We start from the raw sequence: 22,325 nt of genomic DNA, 5'->3' as shown, positions 1-22,325 counted from the left end.
CGTGTGGGAAGCAGCACAGAATAGATCATATCATGAGTATTGAAAAAAGGTGGGCTATATCTGCACTATTATCAAGGAATAATCGGAGATCCATCTCTTGGGGTCTGGATTAATGGGGCATTCTAGTTCTTACCTGGCTGTTTTCAAACAATAGAAAAGTGCCAAAATGGCACTATGCATTGTAAGTGATATTAGGAGACATAAAGCTCTAAGGAGATGGGAAAGAAAATTAAATAGTAGTGACCTATTTGTTACATGCAGTTACAATCCACTCACTTCTGTTCCACTGCATGAGCATTTTCAGAGCTAGAACAGTCACGTAGTCACACAGGCTTAGGAAACAGCAGTCCTGATTTATTGTTGGTGTGTGAGAGAGAACACTAATATGTTTCTGCTCTTGAGAATAGAGGCAGAGAGCATTTCTCCTGTCTGTTAGTCTGCCACTATCAGTGCAGTATGCAGAAAACGTGGCTTGTATTGAGAAGGGCTTATGGACCGGTTGTCTGATTGTACCATCTTGTGGCTTCTTAAGCCCTATTCCATAGAATGTATCTTTCTTATAAACCAGTGTTTCTGTATGTAGAGTTGTCCCCAGGAGCAAATGAGGATGTTCTACCCACTCTCCTAAATAAGGGATAAATTAAAACTCCCTCCATATTTAGATCTATGCTAGAAGTTATACACTCCAATACTTTCTGGTTTAAGAAATGATTAAGATATAAGCAGCAAAGTAACAAAAATAATCTTAAAATGACTTTCCATTAAATACTGTAAGAACTCAAAATGTGAGCTGGCTGAAAACAGATTATTAATTCCCTTTGAAGCCGGTATTAAAGTCAACGTTTTAACTTTGCCCTCTATTAGGTTATAATAGGACTTACTTGTAGGTCCCTCCCAAACCAAGTAAAGCCTCTCCATTTAGAAGTTTGACGTTGGCTCTAGCTGATGACGTCACTTGCGTACGCGTATTTCACTCTGCAGTTACGACACACTGTGCCATGATTGCAGAGTGCCTTACCACAATGGTGGCTGCTGTGCAGACTGGCCATTTAAGCTGTTGGAGAGCCCAAACCCAGAAGGAAGACTGGGCGCAGGTGGAAGCACCAGGCGTGGGGACAGCTCAGCGCTGAAGGGCACTGTTTCACAAGTAAATCTGTCATAGCGCTCTAATATGCAGTGCATACTAGCACATTATTGAATCAACCACTTGGGGCTCATTTAAAAAAAAAAAAAGCTGAGTTTTCCACTTTAAAGCAGATCCACCTTCTACTGTAAGCCAGTGTTTATCAACCTTTTTTCAGTCAAGGTACCCTTTAAAATTATGGACAGTTTTGAGGCACCCAATTCTAAAATGTGAAAAACTATTCTAATCGTTTTAAATAACGCAGCAACATCCACACATGTAGGACACCCAACATTAGAGGGAATTTATTCTCCCAAAGCAAATAGATTTTTGCACACTGGTACTGACTAGTATTCCAATGTTTCTCTTCTCCCTCAGTTTTTCTCCATCACTGCGCTAATGTGACTCCAGAACTGATGGAGAAGGGCGGGGGAGGGTGAAACTAGGATGCTGTGCAGGCGGCTGACATCCTCCTTATCAACTGATGATGTCATTGGTTGTCAGGACGCAGGCGGCTAGAAGGTCGTAATGGTGTGCAATGAAAACCTGTGCCTTTGTGTAACTAAAAGGCAGGTTTGTTCCATCCGCTGGCTTGTATGCAAGTATTGGGCAATTTTTAGACATTTTGTCAAGGCACCCCTGAAGAAACCTTAAGGCACCCCAGTTGAGAAAGGCTGCTGTAAACAACATGAGGCAGATCAGTTGTGAATTGTATAGTAGACATTCTACAGTTGTTCCAGGTCAACTTTTCCATCAGTTCCCCAGTATTTCTGTTGAACAGCTTTTCTTAAGCCTGCCATAGACGATGCGATTGTCTTTCCTTCAACCACGGGTTGCAGGAAAGAGAATCGCTCAATTCCCCCATCAACACAGTCAGTGTTGAAGGGGGAATCCCTACCTCCCGCAGAGCCATTGTTCTTCCCGCTGGGAAAAAACAGTGATTACTTTTAGTGGCTAAAATTGTTGCTAGCAATATTTGTATGTAAAACCCGGCAGGCTGGTTGTACCCAAGTCGATCAATTTGGGTACATTCAGCCTTCCCATATATGGCTCTAAGATTAGCTGGTCCCTGCTGAACTGGTCGAGATTTGAACCATCTGTTGCTGGCTTTAGACACCGGACCCTAATGACACTGTCAGAGTAATCCAGTAGTCAGGGGGTGAACGGGATATGCTCCTGAAAAAAGAATAATCTAGAATAATGGAGTGACCTAGGTGTTATCATGTAAGCAGAAGCACCCTTCTGCTTGCATTAAGAAATTAGGTAATACTTGTACATTTGTTTACTGTCTACTTTGTTGCATAAAATTGCACTAATGATTCCCTGTTAGACAGCCACACTTTAGATTCTAAGCATAGGTCCACTTTAACATAACTGTCTGTCTCAGAGTCAAACCTGATCAGGTCAAATTTTTGTTGTGTTCTTTAACCCCCTTATCATCAGCAATGTGTAGAGGAATGTTCCCTTGCACAATGCCCCATCAAGGGAGAATGTCAGTTCCATTTTCACCAATGACAGCAGCTCAGGCACACTAACGATCAGTAGCCAATTAGCGTGATTCCTGGTCATGTGATCACCATATCTGCTACGACATGGTGATCACTTGACTTTGTTTTTATACAGCTTACAGTGTATTACTGTGTACCCGTGTATTTCTTTTTCAGTGAACTAACTGATATTATTAGATATTATTTTCATTAAAAAAAAAGTACACTGTAAAAAACAAAAACAATTTTTTCTTTAAAACATTATGGCCATGTTCACACCATACGAACAGAAAAACGTGGAAAAAACGCACAGATTTCCCATTGCAGAGATATCAGATTTCATGCACATTTTAGTGAGTAGGGCACATAGAGAACAATTGTTTTCTTTGTGCCGTTGAAGTACACGTGCAGAAAAATTTATGTCTGGTGTGAAAAGAGACCCTACAAAAATAAAATATCTTTTTTTGGTTTCTTTACCCTCGAATAAGTTTTTTTTATTTACAAAACAAAAAAATTATTATGGTAGAACAGAGTTTTTGTCATGTTAGCTGCTAACTAAGGCTCCTATACTTTGTCTGGTTATCAATGATCTTTGTTTATGAATGGTTTAATGTCCGAAATTTCTAAGGAATGTTGGCTTTTTTTTTTTTTAAATCTTGAAAAACTATTTTAAGGACTCACTCGTCCTAACAGCTTTCACACAAACCTATGCTGCTGACCAGCTGTAGTATCAAAATCAAAAAACATATTAGGAAAGCTGAGCAAACATGCAGACAGTGTCAAAAAAGAAAAAAAAAGCATGTCATGACCGGTTCAGTGCAGCATTATTCACTGACGTCACCAGAATAGAAAACAGGCAGAAACGCTTCTGATCTCCTCTTTCCATTGATCCAGTTCCTGCCCCTGCTGGGTAAACTATTTAGAAATGCTTTAATTCTCTCTAAAAGTCAATAGGAAAAGTGGTTTTATCTTTCAGGATGTGGAATGCCATTACCCACCATGCTTTACATCTGCCAAAATCCAGGCTGTATGTCTGTTGCATTATATGGTGGAGAGGAATTAAACACAAAAAGCCATCTTAAAGGGAATTGGTCACCAAGGAGAGAACACTCGGTCAGGCAGCAGTTCACTTTACAGACCAAGTAACCAAATCCATTAATGTGCCGCATAATGTAACAGTGTAGTAAAAAAAAAAACATTGTGCAGAATACAAATCCCCCCCAAAGCCCCATACTTCTGATGACTGTATAATCTGTGAAACGTTGCTTGGGCTTCATGCACACGGGGTGTTTTAATAACACTGGTAACGTTAGCTGATAAAGTCACGGCAAAAACGTGAGTTTTTCAGCGTTTTTGCATTATTGTTTAGCTGCATTTTTCGCGTTTGCATTATTTCGAATTTTTTTTTTACTAAAAAAAGTCCAAAACCGCTGGTTTGACACATTTTGCCACGTTTTTCAGCGTTAGAGCATTTTTACAGCTAAAAGCTCCTCTATAAACCCACTAGTTCTATAGGGTTTTTTTCCAGCCAAAAAACGCCCCTGTCAAAAAATGCTAATAACAGTCTGTGTGCATGGACACATATGATATTATGCTGGGGAGTTTACTGGCTGTACAAAAAAACACCAAAAGTCAAAAACAGCCGCTGTAAAAACATCCCGTGTGCATGAATACTAAAGGTTGCTAATTGATTGTTTCTATTGTACCAGTTTTCTGCTTTTATTTGTTTACTGGGATTGTGTACCCTAAACCCATTATTCCTGTGATCCACTCTTTTGAACAAGTCTAATATAGAGGTGCTACTAAAGAATTGTTTCTCCTGTATTATTATTCTCAGGAGGCTTACATGTCTAGGGCAACCACTATATATATACAGTTGTGTTCAAAATAATAGCAGTGTGTTGAAAAAAGTGAATAAAGCTCAAAATCCTTCTAATAGCTTTTATTTCCATACACACAAATGCATTGGGAACACTACACATTCTATTCCAAATCAAAACATGAAGAAAAATATATCAAATTTGTGTTGTTCCTCTACAAAAATTGAAGAAAAGTGAATATTAGACTGTTCAAAAAAATAGCAGTGTTTGTATTCTTCTTTACAAACTCAAACATTCACTATATAAACTGAAAAATGTTTTGAAGATTTTGCTTTCCTTTGAATCACTTAATTAATATTTAGTTGTAGTCGCACTGTTTCTGAGAACTGCTGTACATCTGTGTTGCATGGAGTCACCCAACTTCTGGCACCTGTGAACAGGTATTCCATCCCAGGATGATTGGACTACATTCCACAGTTCTTCTCTATTTCTTGGTTTTGCCTCAGAAACTGCATTTTTGATGTCACCCCACAAGTTTTCTATTGGATTAAGATCCGTGGATTGGGCTGGCCACTCCATGACGTCAATCTTGTTGGTCTGGAACCAAGATGTTGCACGTTTACTGGTGTGTTTGGGGTCGTTGTTTTGTTGGAACACCCATTTCAAGGGCATTTCCTCTTCAGCATAAGGCAGCATGACCTCTTCAGGTATTCTGATGTATTCAAACTGATCCATGATCCCTGGTATGCGATAAATAGGCCCAACACCGTAGTATGAGAAACATCCCCATATCATGATGCTTGCACCACCATGCTTCACTGTCTTCACAGTGTACTGTGGCTTGAATTCAGTGTTTGGGGGTCGTCTGACAAACTGTCTCCGGCCACTAGACCCAAAAAGAACAATCTTACTTTCATCAGTCCACAAAATGTTGCGCCATTTCTCTTTAGGCCAATCAATGTGCTCTTTGGCAAATTGTAACCTCTTCAGCACATGTCTTTTTTTCAACAGTGGGACTTTGCGGGGGCTTCTTGCAGATAGCTTGGCTTCACATAGGCGTCTTCTAATTGTAACAGTACTCACAGGTAACTTTACAGTTTTTTTCATCTTCCTGGAGCTGATTGTTGGCTGAGTCCTTGCCACTTTGGCTATTCTTCTATTCATTTGAATGGTACTTTTTCGCTTTCTTCCACGTCTTTCAGGTTTTGGTTGCCATTTTAAAGCATTTGCGATCATTTTAGCTGAGCAGCCTATCATTTTCTGCACTTCTTTATATGTTTTCACCTCTCCAATCAACTTTTTAATCAAGGTACGCTGTTCTTCTGAACAATGTCTGGAACGACCCATTTTCTTCAGAATTTCAGAGAGAAATGCACTGTAACCAGCATGTACAACATTTGCTGCCTTCCTTCCTTAAATAAGGGCAATAATTGCCACCTGTTTTTCAAAGAATGAATGACCTCACTAATAGAACTCCACACTGCTATTATTTTGAACATGCCCCTTTCAATTAGTGATTCAATGACACAGAATCAGCAGCATGCATGTCATGACTGTTGGGTCTGTTGGATTTCTATTACTCTACTACACCTGCTAGTAAATTATTTGCCATGTAGAAATATAATTTCTACCAAATACAGTGATTGATCAGGTTAGTGATGTCTGACTGCTATTATTTTGAACACAACTGTGTGTGTGTGTGTATATATATATATATATATATATATATATATATATACACGCGCACACACACACAGTGGATATAAAAAGTCTACACACCCCTGTTAAAATGTTTGGTTTCTGTGATGTAAAAAAATGAGACAAAGATAAATCATTTCAGAGCTTTTTCCACCTTTACTGTGGAACCTATAAACAGTGCAACTCAATTGAAAAGCAAACTAAAATATTTTAGGGGGGGAAGTAAACATAAAAAAACTAAAAAACTAAAATAATGTGGTTGCATAGGTGTGCACACCCTCTTATAACTGGGGATGTAGCTGTGTTCAGAAGTAAGCAATCACATTCAAAATCATGTTAAATAGGAGTCAGTACACACCTGCCTTTATTTATAGTGCCTCTGATTAACCCCAAATAAAGTTCAGCTATTCTAGTAGGTCTTTCCTGACATTTCTTAGTCGCATCCTTCAGCAAAAGCCATGGTCCACAGAGAGCTTCCAAAGCATCAGAGGGATCTCATTGTTAAAAGGTTTCAGTCAGGAATGTCCAAGGCATTAGATATACCATGGAACACAGTGAATTCAGTCATCATCAAGTGGAGAAAATATGGCGCAACAGTGACATTACCAAGAACTGGATGTCCCTCCAAAATTGATGAGAAGCCGAAAAGAAAACTGGTCTGTGAGGCTGCCAAGAGGCCTACAGCAACATTAAAGGAGCTGCAGGAATATCTGGCAAGTACTGGCTGTGTGATACATGTAACAACAATCTCCCGTATTCCTCATATGTCTGGGCTATGGGGTAGAGTGGCAAGACGGAAGCCTTGTCTTACAAAGAAAAACATCCAAGCTCAGCTAAAGTTTACAAAAACACATCTAAAGTCTCCCAAAAGCATGTGGGAAAATGTGTTATGGTCTGGTGAAACCAAGGTTGAACTTTTTGGCCATAATTCCAAAAGATATGTTTGGCTCAAAAACAATACTGCACATCACCAAAAGAACACCATACCCACAGTGAAGCATGGTGGTGGCAGCATCATACTTTGGGGCTGTTTTTCTTCAGCTGGAACTGGAGCCTTAGTCAAGGTAGAGGGAATTATGAACAGTTCCAAATACCAGTCAATATTGGCACAAAACCTTCAGGCTTCTGCTAGAAAGCTGAACATGAAGAGGAACTTCATCTTTCAGCATGACAACAACCCACAGCATATATCCAAATCAAGAAAGGAATGACTTCACCAGAAGAAGAATAACGTTTTGGAATGGCGCATCCAGAGCCCAGACCTGAATCTGATTTAAAATCTGTGGGGAGATCTGAAGAGGGCTGTGCACAGCAGATGCCCTCACCACCTGACAGATGTGGAATGTTTTTGCAAGGAAGAGTGGGCAAATATTGCCAAGCCAAGATGTGCTGATAGACTCATATCCAAAAAGACTTTGAGTGCTATAATCAAATCAAAAGGTGCTTCAACAAAGTATTATTATAAGGGTGTGCACACTTATGCAACCATATTATTTTAGTTTTTTATTTTTACTTTCCTGCACCTAAAAGATTTCAGTTTGTTGTTCAACTGAGTTGTACAGTTTATAGGTTACATTAAAGGTGGAAAAAGTTCTGAAATTATTTATCTTTGACTCTTTTTTTTACATCACAGGAACTGACATTTTACCAGGGGTGTGTAGACTTTTTATATCCACTGTATGTATGTATGTGTATATATATATATATATATATATATATATACAGTGGGGATCGAAAGTTTGGGCACCCCAGCTAAAAATTTGTATTAATGTACATAAAGAAGCCAAGGAAAGATGGAAAAATCTCCAAAAGGCATCAAATTACAGATTAGACATTCTTATAATATGTCAACAAAAGTTAGATTTTATTTCCATCATTTACACTTTCAAAATAACAGAAAACAAAAAAATGGCGTCTGCAAAAGTTTGGGCACCCTGCAGAATTTATAGCATGTACTACCCCCTTTGCAAAGCTGAGACCTGCCAGTGTCATGGATTGTTCTCAATCATCGTCTGGGAAGACAGGTGATGTCAATCTCAAAGGTTTTAAATGCCCAGACTCATCTGACCTTGCCCCAACAATCAGCACCATGGGTATTTCTAAGCAGTTGTCTAGAAAACTGAAACTGAAAATAGTTGACGCTCACAAAGCTGGAGAAGGCTATAAGAAGATAGCAAAGCATTTTCAGATGTCAATATCCTCTGTTCGGAATGTAATTAAGAAATGGCAGTCATCAGGAACAGTGGAAGTTAAAGCAAGATCTGGAAGACCAAGAAAAATATCAGACAGAACAGCTCGCAGGATTGTGAGAAAAACAATTCAAAACCCACATTTGACTGCACGATCCCTCCAAAAAGATCTGGCAGACACTGGAGTTGTGGTACACTATTCCACTATAAAGAGATACTTGTACAAATATGGTCTTCATGGAAGAGTCATCAGAAGAAAACCTCTTCTACGTCCTCACTACAAAAATCATCGTTTGAACTTTGCAAATGAACATATAGACAAGCCTGATGCATTTTGGAAACAAGTTCTGTGGACCGATGAGGTTAAAATTGAACTTTTTGGCCGGAATGAGCAAAGGTACGTTTGGAGAAGAAGGGGCACAGAATTTAATGAAAAGAACCTCTGTCCAACTGTTAAGCATGGGGTTGGATCAATCATGCTTTGGGGTTGTGTTGCAGCCAGTGGCACAGGGAACATCTCACAAGTAGAAGGAAAAATGGATTCAATAAAATTTCAGCAAATTTTGGATGGTAACTTGATGCCATCTGTGAAAAAGCTGAAGTTAAAGAGAGGATGGCTTCTACAAATGGATAATGATCCTAAACACACCTCGAAATCCACGGGGGATTACATCAAGAGGCGTAAACTGAAGGTTTTGCCATGGCCTTCACAATCTCCTGACCTCAACATAATTGAAAATCTATGGATAGACCTTAAAAGAGCAGTGCGTGACAGACTGCCCATTCTTCCTTACAAAAGTCTTCCAGTTCTTTGAGATTTCTGGGCTAAGATACCTCAAACAAGAATTGAAAGACTCTTGGCTGGCTACAAGAAGCGTTTACAAGCTGTGATATTTGCCAAAGGGGGCAGTACAAGATATTAACTCTGCAGGGTGCCCAAACTTTTGCAGACGCCATTTTTTTGTTTTCTGTTATTTTGAAAGTGTAAATGATGGAAATAAAATCTAACTTTTGTTGACATATTATAAGAATGTCTAATCTGTAATTTGATGCCTTTTGGAGATTCTTCCATCTTTCCTTGGCTTCTTTATGCACATTAATACAAATTTTTAGCTGGGGTGCCCAAACATTCGATCCCCACTGTGTATATATATATATATATAGTCACTGTTCAATTGCTTGGTAACACAATCTGCTAATTAGCCAATCACATGGCAGCAACTCAATGTGTTTAGGCATCTAGACGTGGTGAAGATGGCTTGCTGAAATTCAAACCGAGCATCGGAATGGGGAAGAAAGGGGATTTAGCTGACTTTGAATGTAGCATGGTTGTTGGTGCCAGACGGGCTGATCTGAGTATTTCAAAAACTGCTGATCTACTGGGATTTTCAAGCGCAACTTTCTCTAGGGTTTACAGAGAATGACCAAAAAAGAGAAAATACCTAGTGAGTGGCAGTTGTGTGGAGGAAAATGCCTTGTTGATGTCAGAGGTCAGAGGAGAATGGGCACATTGGTTGCTGTGACATTCAGATGGTAGGGTCAGAATTTGGCATAAACAACATGAAAACATGGATCCATCCTGCCTTGTATCAATGGTTCAGGCTGGTGGTGGTGTAATGGTGTGGGGGATATTTTCTTGGCACTAGCAAGGTGTACCTAATAAAGTGGCCGGTGAGTGTATGTATACAGTATATACATGCCTAATATACATTATAAGACAAGGTTTGTTCAGCATTCATGCTATCCATGGAACATTCAATATACCCTTTCTTTTTACTGAATAAAGCCATGAGAATGAAAACCCTTGCGGCAGGATATTGTTTGACACATGTACAGAGCTCTAAAGGTCCACCATTCTACAGTCTGTATTTCATTTGTACTACAAAGATACTTGTGATTCCTCTAAGCCAATCTTGGGCCCCTCATTATAAGCTCTAATAATGGATTTACCTAGGAAAAAAATTAAATATTGTGCTTTGGACCTGCTTGCTTTTGTCCAACTGCCTGGTTGTACGTTATTGTATATCTGACCCCAAAAATGGAGTATGTGTATTCTAACATTTCCTTTGCACTACTCTCTGCACTTTGCTGTTTGATGAGCTTGTCACTTCCATTACAGGGTCCTTGAGAAGCCTCAGTGGCGTGATTTACTTCCTTTCAAGCTGGGAATTGGGTTTTATCTGGCGGTCAGATCACTGCCACAGTGCATCCAGGTAAGTACTACATTTCATTTAAAGGAAAATATTTGCTTTGAACCCTATTGAGCTCTATTCAGCATCACTTTTTTTGTTGTCCGAAGGTGACCACACACTGCTAATATTAGACCTTTCTGCTTTTATTAAATAAAGAGTAACTCTACTTTTGAGGAGAAAAAACATTCCCCTCTGGGTGATCTATGTACATTGCAGGGATTTTAAGAAACATTGTTGCAGATTTCTACTTTTTGTTATTCTGAAGAAATAGTGGTTTTTGTCTGTGTCCATGTGCAAAATGAATCCGCATGGGAGTGGTTTTATAATTATCAGTCAGATGCTGCACCTGCAGGGCTGTAATAAGGAAAGCGGAAGGGTCTGCATCCCTTTAGACGTGATTTCCCTTTGGGAGTATCTCACCAAAATTGAGATTTTGTTGAATGGAAAGCCAAAAAATCTGACTTGTTTTTCAGTGCAGACTTCTGAGCCAATCACACAAGCAGGAAATTACATTTCTGGGGGAAGAGGGGCGTTATGTACACCATCCATGTACAGGAGGCCTCCAGGTAGCCATATTGAACTGCATTTTACAGAAAATTACAGCACTGCAGGTTGAATAGTAAAGGTCATCTTTTGTAAACAGTAACTTCACGAAAGTGGAATTACCGTTTAATCTTTTTTTTTACCTTAATGCATTGTCTGCATTAAGGTAAAAAACTTTCTGTGTTCAGGATCCCCCACTTATACTTACCAGGCCCAATCTCAGTCCAGCACTGTGCCTTCACAGGTTAGACTTATAGCAGCGGGAAGCATTGGCTCCCACTGCTGTTAATCAAATCCTTTGACTGGGGGTGGGGCAAAGCCACACTGTCTGTGTCTATGGACACAGGCACCGAGGCTTGGGAGCAAGCTTGCAGGAGTACCCTCCTGGTGGTCGGCTTGAAAAGGCAGCTGGAGCCAGTGCTAGTGAGGGACCAGTAGAGGAGGATTGGGCTGCTCTGTGCAAAACCATTACACAGAGTAGGTAAGTATAACATGTTTGTTATTAAAAAAAAAATAATAATAAAGGTTTAGAATCACTTAAGATTTATCTTTGTTTAATGTAGTTTCAACACTGCGGACAAGAGGGTACTATGTTCCACATATGGTGGAGATGTCATGTGGTGAATAGATTTTGGATCCGTTTATTTAACTTCATTTACTCGGTAACAGGAATTAATCTATGAAGATCCCCTGAAATTGCCTTATTTCATCTATTGCCCACTGATATTCCTAAGAATTCAGTTAAATGAATTCTTTATATTCTGTTGGTGGCAAGAATTACTATAGCTAGATGTTGGAAACAGTCAACAATTCTGCTGGACTGGGTCAAACAGAAACTTAATTGGATTATGATTAATGATAAACTTACTAGTATAATTAACAATAATGCCTCTAAATTTGAGAACACATGGGAACCATGGATTAGGTATCTCTCTGTTATTTAATGGACTTTTGGCTGGCCCTCCTTTCTTTTTTTCTTTCTTTTTTCTTTCTTTTCTTTCTTTCTTTCTTTTCTTTTTCTTTCTTTCTTTCTTTCCTTTCTTTCTTTCTTTTTTTCTTTTTTTCTTTTTCTTTCTTTCTTTCCTTCTTTCCTTCTCTCTTTCTCTCTTTCTCTCTTTCTTTCTTTCTCTCTCTCTCTCTCTCTCTCTCTCTTTTTCATCTTTTCAGATTTATTCTTTACCTTCTTTTTCATTTCTTTCTTTAATTTCCGGTCTCTCTAGCTTTAACTGTTTATATGATAATACCCACACCTTTTGATTGATGGAATAGTTGCTTAAACTCGACCAAACCCTATTGGGGTTTCCAGTTTATTGTTCACTACATTATTGGTCGATATATTATTATGTAACTACACATTCCATGACGTTGATTGGTTTACTACAACTCATCATGTGGGTGGGTTATATTTTCTATATTTCTGTATATTGTTTCTACAGATTTTCAATAAAAATATTGAAATATAATGTAGCTTCAAAAGTTTTTTTTTCAGTATTCTGAAATCTTTTTTACAATAATACCTGGTGGTCCTGCCATGACGGTTCTTGTTCAGGCACTTCTTTTATAGGGTTGGGTCAAACACTCTGTCCCTGTCTTCCATCCATGCCTCTGCATTGTCATATGGGCTTCTGATGGGGACTACAAGTGACTATTTTAACACCCATTCCCAGGCGTAGTCCACTGCTGTCACCCACAGGAAACTCGCCCTGAGAAATGTCATGCAGCCATCACTAGAGTGCTTGTAGACAGGAAGTAGCTGCAGGGAGCCTGCAGGAGGTCAGCAGCACTAAGATGTGGCAAAGGATGAAAAGAGGTGAAAATAAGTATTTTTTATTTTTTTTAATGACAATTATTTGTTACACAGTGATTTAACAATCGAATTACCATTCAGGTAGGGCATATATGTACTTTCAGAGTTACCTGTGGCTGTAAATATAGAGGTGTGTTTCCAGCCCTTATTAGAATGGAGAGCTAAACAAATCCTCCTGACTGCCTAATTACTGCTAACTTCTTTTCAAGGAATTTCTTTTTTATTACTGATTCCTGTATTTTGTTTTATTGGATTGAACAGGATGCCAAACGGTTTTATGCAGAGTACAATGAGAAGAAAATGAAAGAAAAGGAAGAAGCTGAAGCCAAGGCAGAGCTAGAGTCTCAATTAAGTAAGATGAGTCATTTCATGGCTGTGTAGTCCTCTACTCCCATCTGTGCCATTTTCCACATTTTGGTGTTGCATTTTTCACAGTAAATTTAGTTATATGGTCTGGCAAGGCAAATTCCTGTAGAAAATAAGAAAAGAAAAAGGGGCGCACAAGCCTTGTGCATTACCTCAATAAAAATTTTAATCGTACAAAATAGTATATTCAAGTTTTTATTGAGGTAATGCACAAGGCTTGTGCGTTCCTTTTTCTTTTCTTACTTTCTAGTGTCATATTGGGCTAGCCAATTGCCGTATTGGTTCGAATGCTAAGGTTTATGAAGATTTTTCCACATATGCCATATCCGGTCCTTGAGCGCAGGAGATTTTCATTCTTTTCGTAAGGCAAATTTCTATGCAGTTCCTATTGAAAACTATAACAGTTACAATATCTTCAAGCTGCATTCATTGCATTAGAGTGATAGTGTTCAGCTGAAATGCACCACTGAAATAAAATGAATTTACTCTAGAATATGGATGATGTGGCAGGGTGATTTTTTGTCACTTACAGCAAAATTGTTAAAAAAAAAGGTGGGGCATTGCAAAAAGGGGTGGGACTTAATGACCATTCAATGTTTGCAATTTTGCAACAGCTCTCCCAAGATTTCAAATGTGATATTTAAAGCGCCAGTTCACCTTTACATAAAAAAATGTGAAGGTGAACAAATGGCAGACATCCCCCCAAATCCCCCGGCCCCTGCTGCACTTACCTCCAGGGTTGCCAGGCTGTCAGAACCTCTGCAGCTGCTCCAGCGGCTAGGGGATTTGAAATCCTCGCTCTTTCCGTTCAGTGCTTCTGAGATGGACCTGATCAATTCTGATTTGCCAGTGCTGTCACAGTGATAGGTTCCATCCTAAAAGCGCTGCACAGAGAAGGAGAAGAGCAGAGATTTTTAAATCCCCTGAGTGCTGACAGCTTGAAAACCCCAGAGGTAAGTACCGCAGGGACTGCAGGTGGGGTGGGGAGGGGAGGGTGTCCGTTGTTCATCTTTACATTTTTTTCTGTAAAGCTGAACTAACCCTTTCAAGGTAACCCGTGGCAGTCTGATTGGAGCAGTGCTAGGACACTAGTGAACATGAAATGTTATGTGACACTTCTCACTTGTCTATATGTTGGATTGGGCCTTCTATAGTCCAGGTCCTAAAGCTGACTATACACTAGTTGATGTAATAAATGTTTGTACGAATACTTGGTTATACATTTAATAGTTATACATTTAATAATTGCACTACAGTCACTCAAAAATAATTGAAAATTTTATTTGCTTTTAAGACTCGATTTTGGAATGAATGTAATTTCCTGAACCAAAACCACATACGCTGTTAGAAATTCATTTAGTCAAGAAAAACTTTGCATCCTGCTCTTTTGAATTTTCTTGTCACTGTGGTCAAAAACAACAAACATCAATTTAATCCCAGTATAGCCATCTGAAAGAGATATTAAAAGTATTTTTGTTAATGCTTTTCTCAGGTACCCCACCGGAACTCCTGGCCCCTCCCTCCTACCAAGTGCCCCCGAAGCAAGCAGCTTGCTATAGGGGCACCCAAGCAGGCTCGCTCCTGAACCACTGCTCTTGCATGTCCATTCACACACAGAGCCACGGCTCGGCCCTGCCTCCTCTCTCTCCTCATGGCTCCCACTGCTGTCTCAGCCAAATGAGGGGGGAGAGCCAAAGCTCTCATGCAAATTGCTGGACCGTGATGGGGCTCAGATAAGTATTGAGGGGCTGGGAGGAAGGCTGCTGCACACAGAAGGTTTTCTACTTTCATGCATAGAATACATAAAGGTAAAAAACTTTAAGCCTTTACAACCACTGTAAGTCTTGACGCTTTCATACTCTTGCCCTATAGTAAGGTACATTTATCTTGAGCTACTTCTAGAACCCTGTTGTTTCTTATTGCTGGAAAAAATTAGAATATGTCCCAGTTATCAAAATCTAGTACATGTTAAAAGGCTAAAGCAAATATCTGGTATTTTGCTATGAGATGTGCTCTGGAGATGCAGTTTTGGCCATATGTTCCAAAAATGTTCCATACCTTCATAGCAGAACAAAATAAGGAAAGTGGGCACTGATCCAGAATTCAGTTCCACTTTAAAATGTCAATGATATGCAACTGAAATTTCAGGGTTCCAGCTTCCAATGTTTTCCTATTTCAATATTCTTTCACCAGATTTAGGATTTGTGATCAAAGTCTTAACTTGCACTCCTACTTTACAAAATGTGAGTCTGTTGTCCTATTGTATAGATCATTTTTGTGTATGAGTGGCACTATTTACCCGTGTAGACTGTGTCCATATTGGATCTAATGATTTATTTATTTATTTCAGGTACTTATATACTTATATAGTGCCATTAATTTACGCAGCACTTTACATATATATTGTACATTCACATCAGTCCCTAACCCTCAAGGGGCGTACAATCTAAGGTCCTTAACTTTCATTCATACATACTAGGGCCAATTTAGACAGGAGCCAATTTACCTACCAGCATGTCTTTGGAGTGTGGTAGGAAACCGGAGTACCCGGAGGAAACCCACGCAGGCACAGGGAGAACATGCAAACTCCAGGCAGGTGGTTCCATGGTTGGGATTTGAACCAACGATCCTAATACTGCCAGGCGGAAGTGCTAACCATTTAGCCACTGTGCTGCCCCATGATTAAATAAGTCAACTAAGAGGCAAGATAAAATTAAAAATGATGTATCACACCACACAACATTACCATGAATGTAATATATATGAACTAATTTAACCACTTCAATACTGGGCACTTTCACCCCCTTCCTGCCCAGGCCAATTTTCAGCTTTCAGTGCTGTCACAGTTTGAATGGCAATTGTACAGTCATGCAACATTGTACCCAAATTAAATTTTTATCATTATTTTGAGACAGATAGAACTTTCTTTTGGTGGCATTTATTCACCACCTGTGTTTTTTTTATTTTTTGCAAAATAAATGAAAACAGCCTAAAAATTTTCAAAAACATTTTCTGTTATAAAATTTTGCAAATAAGTTATTTTTCTTGTTTATTTATTTTGGGTACTTATATAGTGCCGCCAATTTACGCAGCGCTTTACATATATATTGTACATTCACATCAGTCCCTAACCCTCAAGGGGTGTACAGTCTAAGATCCCTAACTCACATTCATACATATTAGGGTAAATTTAGACAGAAGCCAATAAACCTACCAGCATGTCTTTGGAGTGTGGAAGGAAACCGGAGTACCCGGAGGAAGCCCACGCAGGCACAGGGAGAACATGCAAACTCCAGGCAGGTGGTGCCATGGTTGGGATTCGAACCGATGACCCTAGTACTGCCAGGCGGAAGTGCTAACCATTTAGCCACTGCGCTGCCCGCACAGATGGCTCAGTGGTTAACACTGGTGACTTACAGTGCCAGAATCCTAGCTGATGTGCTCTGATGAGGCTGCACTGATGGGCACTGAGAGGCTGCACTGATGGCCACTGATGAGGCAGCACTGATGGACACTGTGTAATGTGTAATAGAATTGCCAAATACATTGTCTTGCTTTATGAGACAATTTGTTCTTTTGTCCAGAAATTACGTAGTACCCACTGATATAGGAAGATGAGATTTGCACTTTGTAATTAGCTTGTCTTGATGCATTATCCTGTCAACAGTAAAATAGCTGCATATATATTGACTCCACCCAACAAACCAAGCTATCCAAATGCATTTCTCCCCACTATTCTATCTAGTGAGCAAGCCTATTGGGGTGAAACATGTTTAGGGAGTGTTTTGTTGGGTGGAGACTACATGTATGCAGTTGTGTTACTGTTAATAGAATAAAGCACAAAGACAAGCAAATTATAGAGAGCGGCTCTCATTTTCTTACATCTTTTTAAAAACAGATTAAAGTACCAACACAAGTAATTTGATGTGGCAATCTCCCCTGCTGTTCTTTTGAATTCAGCAGGGGGGCTCTCTCGCCACTAGGGTGCTGGAGCGCCTGGCTCAGCCTCTCAGCGTCACGCTGGGAGGCTTAGCCTGATCGCGGTCAGGAATCTAAGTGGATCCCGACATTAAAGTTTCCTGGGCTTGGACCGGCTGTCAGCTGAGAACAGGTCACAGGAGTGCAGAACGAAGTGCACTCCTGTGATCCATAGGGGAAGTATTAGCCATTCTTCTCCTTATTAATGGGGTCATCTCTCCCATGGAGCTATTATGTTCTCCTGGCAGGGGGGCGCAGGGAGCCAAGGATCCAGGCCAGGAGATTGCCACTGGCAATAATTGCATCCTAAAATTCCAACATGTTGGCTAAACCCAAGTGGATTAATGGATCAACTTGGGTACAATCAGTCTGCCCATACATGGTTCAAATCTTGGCCGGTAGCTGATGAACCAGCAAAGATTCGACCCATCTGTGGCCTGCTTAACCCCCTGAAGGTATTCCCAAGTGTAGCTCGGGGTAAAGTTTCAGCACCACAAGCGGTAACCCCCGAGCTACACTCGGGAATACCCTGTAGCGTTGCTCCGGGATCTCTTATTCACTTACCTTGTCCTGCGCTCCCGCGATGTCCCTCCTGCAGTGTCCCCTGCAATGTCCTCCGGCGGATGCCATCATCTGTATTCCGGGTTCCGTTCCCTGCAACGTCAGGAGATACGGGGATGGAACGGCAGGAAATTCAAAAATGTGAAAAAGTGACATTCATTAAATACACTAAAATCACATAGTATAACATTACTGTATCAAAGCATTTCACATACATTTTGTCCCGAATGCTTTGTCCTGTGCCCTGCCTGCATTTTTACCGTTCTTTCTGCCTTGAAACTGATAAAAGTCCATGGCGTCCAAAAAGCGTCCCTTTATGTCAAAATCGGTTTTAGACCGGCTAGAGAACAGCGATAGTAAATCAGAACCACTTGCAGAATTGAGTGATAATGATTTGTGGGGGAAATTCGTCATCAGACACTGAAAACGATTTTGCGACTTTACTCAATGATGTGCGAACTTGGCGCTCTATTTCAAATTTCAGTGTTTTCGGTTTGATTATATTATTGAATTAAATTTATTATTATTATATTATTATTTTGTATGATTATTTATTATATTATAATTTATGATTTTGTGTTTTCAAATTTTAACATACCCGGGATGTTTACTAGACTCTTGTTCGGACAGATTTCAGTGAGTTATTCCTAAAAATTACAGGCCTACAATAAAAAAAATACACATTTCCATGCAAAAAAGTGTACCGCTTTGAGCACAGAAATACTGATAATAATCAGACCACTAGGGAGGCTACGTACTTTAAATATGGGATATTTTTTCATGATATGTTGCTGACTGTTGCATAATTATTTGAGTATAGAAGATTGCACTAAGATTAAAGTATCTGTAACTGACTTTAAATTTCCAGAAGAAAAGAAGCCAAAAGTGAAAAAACCAAAGGCTGAATTTCCTGTCTATTCTGCTTCCGAGTCCAATTTTGTGGCTCACGTGCCCTCCTATGACCAAGGTGTGAGCATTGAAGATATCGAAGATCAAATGGATGACTGGCTGGAAAATCGGAGCCAAAAAAAGAAGGTATGCAACAGTTTTTCAGTACTGTAGTTTTAGTACTAGCTGAAAAGAAAAGACGTGCTTGAGTTAAAAAAAAAACATCCCTTAAAGTTGAAGTCCAGTCCAGCCACCATATACACAGATAATATACATGATTGGGAGCTGTTTAACTGTCAGACTTTTATGTAGAAGCCCTCAGCCTCCAAGAGGTCAAACACTGAATGACCTTAATGCTTAAATGTTTGGATCGTTAATGACACTCAAGCCAAATTCCATGAAAACATGGGACACATGGCTCAATTATGCCTTACCCTCTTCTATCCAACAAGCCTAACACTCCTTTAGCCACCTATTCAGTCTGAACCTGAGCTGGTGGGAGTTTTTCCCCCATTCTCACAGGCTCCCCCTGACCCCCCCTAATTTTATACCCCCCTCATCTGTTGAGCTGCATTGTTCACTAATTACTGACACCTTCCAGTTGTTGCTACCTTTTGTTAGTATTGCTGAGTTTGCACAATTTGGTTAAGTCCGCTGCTTTGGTTTTGGATTTATTGTTTTCTGATGGCTAAGCCCATGTGTGGGCGTAACAGTTGTTATGATTTCCTCTTTTTATAAAATTCTGTAAAAAAGTTTGAATAAGAAAGTGGAGTTTTCCTTCAGGTTGTTCATATACCGTGTTGTCTATACACTGAATAACCCGCACCCTTGCCAAGCGTTTTCTGCTCGAATTTTCTCCTACTGCCTATATTCAGCTTGTGATCTTCAGAGTAGCTGTGACCAGATGACACAAAGTAGGACATGTTTTCTTTCATTCTCAGAGTTTTGCCGGCAGTTGTGATTTTGTGTTTTCAGTTGTGATGTTTGGCTGTAGAATTTAATGAGGCTGAGAGCTGAAATGTGAGATTGTATTTAGGCCTCGCTATCTATCATCAGGACTCGCATTGAACTCATGCAGTTGCTTGCGTTTGACTTCACAGGATGTAAATATTACAGTCTGTTTCCTGCTCGCCATCCCTTTATGCAGGACTGTCCTATCACATTACTCTGTGTGCGTTTAATCTCCTACCTCCGACGTCTTCCTGTTGCCAAACATTTCTCTCAAATACTTAAAACATTAACTGTCGTTTACTGGCTGAAAGGAACTGTAATTGTTTTAGGCAGTTCTCCCTGAATGTAACACCCATTACAGCAGGCAAATTGCTGTCCTCTGATATCCACATGTGTCCTCCATCAGCTGGGGATCTGCAGCGGTTTTTAAAGTGTCAAGCCAAAACTTTTTAACTTTGTAATTTTTTTTTTTTTTTTTTTCGTTTTTGGATAGGGAAGAGGAAGAGTAGAATCCCTTTCAAGTTTTTATTGCTGTCTACCCCGATCAGTCATAACATTATGACCACTGACAGGTAAAGTGAATAACATTGATTATCTCATTACATCTGAAAGTGGGTGGGATATATTAGGCAGCAAGCGAACATATTGTCCCTGAACTTGATGTGTTGAAAGCAATAAAAATGAGCGACTTTATCAAGGGCCAAACTGTAATGGCTAGATGACTTTTCAGAGCAACTGCAAAACTGCAGCTCTTGTGGGATGTTACTGATCTACAGAGGTCAGGACAGACCAAAAGTGGTTGAAGGAATGAAAACAGGTGAACCAGCAACAGGGTCATGGGTGGCCAAGGCTCATTGATGCACATGGGTAATGAAGACTGGCCCATGTAGTCCAATCCATGAAAAAGTTCATGCTGGTTCCAGTAGAAAGGCGTCAGAACACACAGTGCTTCAGTTTGTTGTGCATTGGGCTGCTTAGCTGCAGACCAGTCAGGGTGTCCATGTTGACCTGTGTCCACAGCCAAAAGCACCTGCAATGGGCACATGATCATCAGAAGGTAACTAAGGAGCAATGGAAAAAGTTGACCTGGTCTGATGAACCACATGTTTTCTTTTACATCATGTGGATGGCTGTGTGTGTGTCATTTACAGTGAGTCCATGCCTTGATGGGTCAGGGCTGTTTTGGCAGCAAAAAGAGGACCTACTCCATATTAGGTGGGTGGTTATAATGTTATGGCCGATCGGTGTATAGGTTCCATGTTCCATAGGTGACCATTAATATTATAGTGATTGTAAACCCTCACATACACCCAGTGAAGTGACTGGTCTCAGGTGGTACACAGAAATGAAACAAATCCTCCTACATAGGGTGGACCTGCTTATCCGCAGTCTTTTCTTCTCTACATCTCTAGAAATTGCATGATTTAAACAAGATCCCCCTGATCTGAAATTCAGGGGGAGGAGAGGGGAGATGAAGTTACACTTTGTGAGAGTGCTTTGAGCCCTGATTGGAGGGAAGGGACCCCCCCCCCCCCCCCCCTCACACAGCACATGGGAACAGAACAGAGGCTGTCAACTGCAGGCTGTGTGCTGGAGCTAGCTCCCTCCCCTATCACCTTTTTTCTCATGGTGTCAGGAAAACTTTTCAGATGTGACTCATGCTGAGAGCAGAGAAACTAGGCAGCAGAGAAAAATGACAGTTAGTGCTCTGTATTCAGACAAGTACACACTATTGAAGGATATGCTTTGTTCATATTTCATGTCTAAGGTTTACAACCACTTTAAGTCAGAAAGTGATGGAAAATTCACATTTTAAGGTGAACTTGGCCTTTAAAAAATATGTAGCCTGCCAATACCAACATGTCTTTCTGAAAATACTAGTCATTGGTCTGTAGTGCTGATACAGTGCCTTCAATACTTTTTGAGACACTGACCCAGGACAAGTTCCTACTTTCCATTCTGCATATGTGTTCCATATCACTGATTCAGAACATAGGCTGGGGAATTTTGAACTTTAGTTCTGACATTTACAGACTTTCCTTGCTGCATGTTTGTTCCAGGTTTCGGACTTGCCAAGTAGCCAAGCAAGGATTAGTATGACTGCCCTGGATCATGTACTTTTTGAAGTAAGCATGCATTGACAGCTTCCTCTACACATGCTCACTTTAATAAGTAACTACTAATAAAATAGTCACTCTAATATTTTAGTTACAGTTTAGTATACTATATAAAAACTACAAAAATAATAGCGTTCCTTTAAAGCGTTGCTCAGTGTTTAGTTTATCGTTCAGAGGTATCCTATGAACCCAACAGAAGTAGGTGACGTTCATATACCACACGCTGGGAATCTGTCGTCTGTTTATCAGAATGGTTGTGTCTGATGTAGGAAATACTCTTTAATGATGAAGACTAATTGCCTGTTTAAAAAGGAATGTTTTCTTTTTCTCAAGCAGACATAACAGATTTCCACACCTTCCTATAAACATTGTTTTTCTGCGTGACCTGGTTAAATCTTCAATTAAGATATATACTGAGTATTCTGTAATTATCTGTCATTAGAAGGATTGAGTCTTAAGGCAACTGTAATAAAATAATTGTTTCTTGTTGAAGCCACCACTTCCAAGGAAGAACGTACCTTAGAACATAGATAAATCTGTTAATGCATTTCTGAAATAGTCCTTACTGTACATCTGTGCTCGGTGGTTTTAAGGAGGAACTGAAC

The 22,325-nt window shown here is 39.9% G+C and overlaps 1 protein-coding gene across 1 annotated transcript in view; it reads left to right on the top strand.

Annotated features, from left to right (window-relative positions):
* Window positions 1-22,325, top strand: part of DNAJC1 (DnaJ heat shock protein family (Hsp40) member C1) — a 207,926-nt gene that overhangs the window by 103,364 nt on the left and 82,237 nt on the right. The window contains exons 6-8 of the mRNA XM_089693746.1: window positions 10,437-10,530; window positions 13,121-13,211; window positions 18,633-18,799. Of these exons, the coding sequence (XP_089549872.1) occupies window positions 10,437-10,530; window positions 13,121-13,211; window positions 18,633-18,799 (352 nt within the window). The remainder of the gene's footprint in view (window positions 1-10,436; window positions 10,531-13,120; window positions 13,212-18,632; window positions 18,800-22,325) is intronic.

This window comes from Staurois parvus, unplaced genomic scaffold (assembly GCF_062004578.1).
Source record: "Staurois parvus isolate SC_StPar_1 unplaced genomic scaffold, SC_StPar_1.0 ptg000636l, whole genome shotgun sequence".
NCBI lineage: Eukaryota > Metazoa > Chordata > Amphibia > Anura > Ranidae > Staurois > Staurois parvus.
This window is presented reverse-complemented; position numbering and strand designations above follow the sequence as displayed.